At 41.2% G+C, this 6000-nt stretch overlaps 1 protein-coding gene across 1 annotated transcript in view; it reads left to right on the top strand.

Annotated features, from left to right (window-relative positions):
* The first annotated feature begins 679 nt into the window (after positions 1-679).
* Positions 680-6000, top strand: part of LOC118420080 (uridine diphosphate glucose pyrophosphatase NUDT14-like) — a 30485-nt gene continuing 25164 nt past the window's right edge. The window contains exon 1 of the mRNA XM_035826787.1: positions 680-851. Coding sequence (XP_035682680.1) covers positions 771-851 — 81 coding nt within the window. The 5' untranslated portion in view covers positions 680-770. The remainder of the gene's footprint in view (positions 852-6000) is intronic.

Below are 6000 nucleotides of genomic sequence, written 5' to 3'. Positions count from 1 at the left end.
AATGCAGCCCTCCACGACTCTATTGGGGCCACTATATATATATACATGTACAAGCAAATACATCCCCATATAATGAATTTAAGAGTGGTCAGGGCTAGTTACATAATTTGTAGCTGTCTGTAGAATGAATGACCTTGGCGCATTTCCAGTTAATGTTCATTATGAATGAGCTCACCTGAGCCTTTTTACAGTACTCACAATGTAATAAAAAAGCTCATGAATGAGACTCTAAACCCAACGCCCTAGCTTTCTTTTCCGGTTGCATATGCCCACACACGGCCCAGCCCACCCCTCCCATGCCCAACGGTCCACCCAGTTTCAAAAGAATAATCTATAAATACAAACAGAGGAAGCACAATGCATATGCTGGTCTTTATCCTTCAGGTAGAACAAGGGCAATTCAAGACAGTGTTCAGGTATGGTTTTTAAAAATTCCAGAAATATCTTACCGTGTAGATACGACGAAACTTGCAAAACAACTTTTCACCAAGATGAACTCCACTGACCCCTGCATGATTGAACTTTGACCAGCACGATTGAACTTTGGCCTAAAAACCGCATCAGTAAGATAGGATAAAATGTCGTCAGCTTGAGCCGTTCATAAGATTTATTGATGCCATAAATGTTGATCTTTTTCAAACCAGTTATGTACTTTTTTATCGTAGCGTACATTGTGCTGGGTAACTATTAGATATGTGTGGATAAAAAGGAAATGGTGGTAGGAAACGTTTTGTTGCGTTCTAATTACTTGCCGACCCGGGAAAGAGAAAATGGAAGACATCCACAGTGTAGAAATTGTCCCATGTACAAATTCGAGGTTTCTGCGGCCGAAACGAGTTAAATATACTCAGGTGGGTACTAATATGCAATGTTAGCAAGTCATCACAGCATGAAAACATCGGTTTCAACAGCGATGTCACAGATAGTGCACAAACGTCGTATGCAAGCTGCCAGTTTCAGTTCTGCTTTTGAATAATTGTGAAGAACCAGGCAGAACTGAAACTTGCAACCTTGATCAAGAAGGGAGTGGGTAAATTACCTAATAGTTATACAGTCTTCAAGAATTAAGGCACCCTAATCTGAACTCGAGCAATTCTTTTGTTTTTCTTCCATTTCTCTTACAGCCAGTGATTGTCTAGTCCAGACTTAATGCAATTTAAGCATGGTGTACTGTAAATTCATTATGTACTTTGAATTAATCTATTATAATGCGAGACACCAGTAAAGCAAGATGATGGTGCTTCTTGTCACTTGCTATACAGGCTTGTCATTTGACGTCATCTATGCCATGTTGGATTTCAGCGTTACATTTGTAAAACACATGAAGATGCTACTGTTTAATTCAATTTCTTGCCAACATGGTCGTCGTCGGATTCAAGTTATAATTAATATGATGTCAATAAAAAGCCTGTGTAACTTCATGATATTTGTGCACAGAATAGATTTAGGAAGCTGGAAGAGTCTCTACTCCTTGGTCTTGTAGTTATAACATTGTTATATGGTTTCAAGTGTTGTTGTTCTTTTGCTGAAAAATAAAAGTATTTTCTTGCTTCAAGTAAAAATGCATAGAAATACAGTGTTGTATGTCATTTAAATTTCGGGCCAATGAAGAAGTTGGTTTGAGCCAGTCGAATAAGGGCAAGTGAATTTTAAAACCTGTCCAATCCTGCATTGTGTGTAATAGCGAGTTGATCTTGAAGGCCCCCGATGATTTAAAAAAAATGTTTGGACTTGTAAGTTGTATCAGATATGGTACAGACAAGAATTGTTTACCTGAACCTGAATCTCTAGACTGGAGTCTGGACCTGAACCTGAATCATGAGTTTCAGCTTTACATAGGCACACAGCACTACTATAGGGGCACCTAATGGCATACTGTTGTGTGTAAGAAGCTTGACAAAAGGCCAGGGGAAAGACTTGCTGCATTTTCACGAAAATTTTGCCTTTCTAGCTGTTTCTTTTCTTGCGATTTTTCCTTTCTTTTCCCATCGCAAACATCCTGCATTTTTTTCAAAAATGTTGCCTTTCTAGTTTGTCTGTCTGTGACTGTCCATATCATTGGCATGATATATATTGTTGCAACAGGCATGGTGGAAACCATAAATACGTCACATCTAGTATGTTACGGTGTTACGGTAATACCTACGGTCACTTGTTTTTGAAATGGAAATGTCCAAAACATGAATAATCAAGAGATAACAACACATCTTCCAAATATTTCTTTTCCATTTCTATCTTTTCATAAAGCTCCTCCCCTGACATTTCACCTTTGTCTTTTTGTTTTCTTGCTGTACCATTTGAATATCCAATAAGACATTGCAGTATTTTCAAAATTTGATAGAGGGAGCACCTAATCCATCCGGCTCAAGTTTTCAACAGCCAACTACTAACCTCGAGTTCATGCCCCCTGCAGTCAAACAGCTGCATACTTGATTGCTTTATTGCAACCCCTTATAAGGTGAATCTTCCAAGGTTTGAATAATGAACAAACATACACACAGTGACACACAGACCTGATTACAGATCAAAAGAAAAATAAATAATCCTTACAAAAGATGTACAGAAAAAATACTCAACTTGCAAACAAATGGTCTCTACTACATTTCAGACAGCTACTTTCCAAAGTCATATCCAGTTGCTTTAGTAACTGCTTTTTGGCAAATCTTATTACCTGGATGTCTTACCTTCGTCAACATATCCTCTCTGTCCGGTTGACATTTCATATGTTTGGAAGTCCTAGTCTAAATGTTTGCATAAATATGCATTTATGATGTTGATCATTATCCAAGGTACCTACTTACCAAAACAATGAAAATCCACAAAACCTTGCTTGGGTTGTCCTTTTGCAAAGTTAAAAAAAGACCCACTACAGTCCCAAAGAAAGCTGCCAGTGGGCTCAAACTTACACCATTTACTCTACCTCAGGACGAGAGCAACATGTACCTACCATTGATGACAGTAGCATATCCAGAACATGAGATATCAAAAGTGGAAGTTCTGCTGCAGTGCCATGGAAAGCTGCTGTGATCCCAAAATTCAATTTTTTCCACTCCTTACCAACAAACGAATAATCATAAAAATCTGTCCACAAGTTTTCGAGTTATGGTATTCACCTCCTTCAGGCTCCTTGTATTCACAAACATACATTTGAAACCACATTGTGCTCTGTGCAGTACCAGTCTGTGTAGCTAGGAGCGCTCATGTACCAGAGTTGTGGACAAGGAAGCTATGGTGTATGTTGCAAACACACCTGCGTGAGCTGAGAGCGTGCCAAAGTGGCAAAAACTAGACACTGAATCATAGCAGTATTACTTGTATATACAAGAATTTTGTGATTCAGTTTTCATATGATGCTTGTACAACATTTTCTCATGTTTTCCCCTGCTACTATGTTTGGTGTACTTTTTTTATTGACTCAGGATTACCAGTAGGTGGCCTGTACTGCTGTCTGCGATCCTGATTGATTTATTTCTTATCAACAGAAGGATTGATTTAGAGGTCAATATTTTCCCAAAGCTTTGCCAGGGTATATACTGCAGCACATACTAATAGTGTATTTACTGACTTTTTTTCTAAACTGCATTTGTATATGCCAAATCCACCTGAGCAGTAGTAAGGCATGGGACTAGCCCTGCTCCATAATAGGTCGTGACAAGGTAGCATTATTAAATCCAGGATCTGTTGTTGTGTGGTCCTTTGATACCAGTGGCAGGTCAGGTTAGTCTGCAGAGCCCAGGGGGACATGGTGAGATTATTGGTTGGTCTTTAATATTCCTTCCTTCCAATTATGTATGTCCTTGTCCTAGCACTACACCCTGCCCTTCTGACCCACCCCCCATTCCAAAGCTGACATTTCCCCAATAGGGGATAGTGAACCCTAGATGTGCTAAATACTCTGGTGGGATGTTTGGGTATATGAGTCTGACCTCTTCACACTGGGAAAACCACGATTATCCATAGTTGACTGCACCTGCCAAGAGTCTACAAGCTCTACAAATTCTTCAACAAACAAGCTTGGGAGAAAACAATGGTTCTTTCAGCATGGATGTACACCCACCTGCCCACATAGAACAATGTGGTACATTGTGCAGTGATAGTGGACATCCTATATGCCGTGGATGGAGTTACCTGTTAACCAAAGCCATTGTTATATAGTCTGTGGCTTGGGCAAATTTTGGGTTCTCAGTACTCTGGATACAACAAGTGAGGACAGGTCATTAGATCTCATTGGGCATGTAATTGATGAGAGTCTGAGTACTGCTGGCTTGACCACCTGCACTACTGCAGCATGCCCCATTTCACATGGCAGAGAAAGACTCTCCTTCAAAGTCAGAACCAAAGGTTGAAACTAAGCTGTTCAAAGGCAGTGTCACAATGATACTGAGTACTTGAGATACTTTAAGATGTGACAAGAAGAGGGTTGTTGTTCTTCTTCTTTGTATCTATTATTTGACAAGACAAGGTCTATGGTTTAAGTTGATGCTGATAATCTCTTTTTGTTTTTTTTCTCTCTAAACTTCAGCTTTAGCAGCTGACCTTAGGGGAGCTGGCATTTGCTGGCAAGATGGTAAAACTAAAAGTGGTGTTATTGAAATGCAAAGATCTGTCATACTATCAGGATCATAGGTGGATATAGGTAGTTCCTGATAAACCAAACAACAACAAACAATATGTGTTAAAAGATAAACAGTGTGGATACCTTTTGGTTTGTAAGGTGGTGTGAACCTAGGTGATCTATGATAATGAGATGTAAGAGAAAAAGGAAGGCTATAGTTGGATTCAGGCCAACAAGCAGTAGACAGAAGAAATGATGAGGTGCTGATGGGTCCCAGGGCTGGGAGTGGAATGTGTGCTTTCTCCTGCTGAGGGGGAACAGGCACCCCAAACAGTTTGTACACCTGACCATAGACTGTACAAGCACTGTGGCCTGCCTGGGCCTGTCCCAGTCTGACCAATCATGGCAGGATGACAACTTCAAGTAGGAAAAGCTAGGGCACTGTTTGATGTTGGAAAATGTGGACAGATGACTGTGGAGGAAAAAAACACTTGTAAAGAGATTATGAGACCACCCTTTTTAGCAGAAACAGTTGACCATTAGCCTATCTACACAGAAAGGTCAAGAGGGTAAAGGAGTAAATTGGAGCCATGTGGCTGTCTTGACTAGTGCTGTGTGCTGTAACAAGACCTAAACCAGCGCTGACTACTGGGACTATGTGGAATGTCCAGATTGGAGATTTCATGTGTTCTTGTCTTCTCCCGATTTGATATGGTTGTGTAGGTGTGTGGGAACACAAGGCTCCCAAACAGCAGCAAGTCGCCCCAGGGCAGAGCCGGGCAGGCAAGCTGGGAGGTTTTGTTTTCTACTGCCTTTGATTGTGTGGAGTAGACTACATCCTTGTTGTGGTGGTCCTGGCCGGGAGGAATGGAGGGGTGAGATTGACATGACCAGGGTGGAGGACTCACCCCTGGCTGACCTGTCCCTGTGCTGCTAAGTGAGCATGGTGACAGATGGTGGACAGTGGGGGACCATATGAGCCCCCCTCCCCCCTACTGATTGAAGATGAAGAGACCTCACATGGGGAGGAAGCAGTCAGGAGCTGGCGGAAATGGGGCGATGACTGCAGATAACAAGGGGCATCTGGCAGGTTGTGAACAACATAGCCTGGGCTCCCATCTACAGACACTTCAGTGCAGCTCAAGTTGCAATGTTTGCATGTTTAGGAGCTTATAAAGCTAACATATCAGGAGACATTCTCCTTAAGTTGAAGAAAGCCAGGCCATACTGTACAGCACAGAGCTGAAGTATTTATCTTTGATGTGACTGCCATACGTAATCCCAGTGCGCACCTGTGGCAGTACTGATTAGCCCACACAAAGACAAGAAGCAATGACTGGCCTGGGAAAAATTCTTTGGCATAAACTTAAATGTATACAAATCTTTTCCATTCCTTACAGCTATAAATTCTACCTTACAAATAGCTGAAGATCATTAATGTTCTT

This window comes from Branchiostoma floridae, chromosome 1, assembly GCF_000003815.2.
Source record: "Branchiostoma floridae strain S238N-H82 chromosome 1, Bfl_VNyyK, whole genome shotgun sequence".
Taxonomy (NCBI): Eukaryota; Metazoa; Chordata; class Leptocardii; order Amphioxiformes; family Branchiostomatidae; genus Branchiostoma; species Branchiostoma floridae.
The sequence above is the reverse complement of the archived record's forward strand: the minus strand, read 5'-3'. Positions and strand labels throughout refer to the sequence as shown.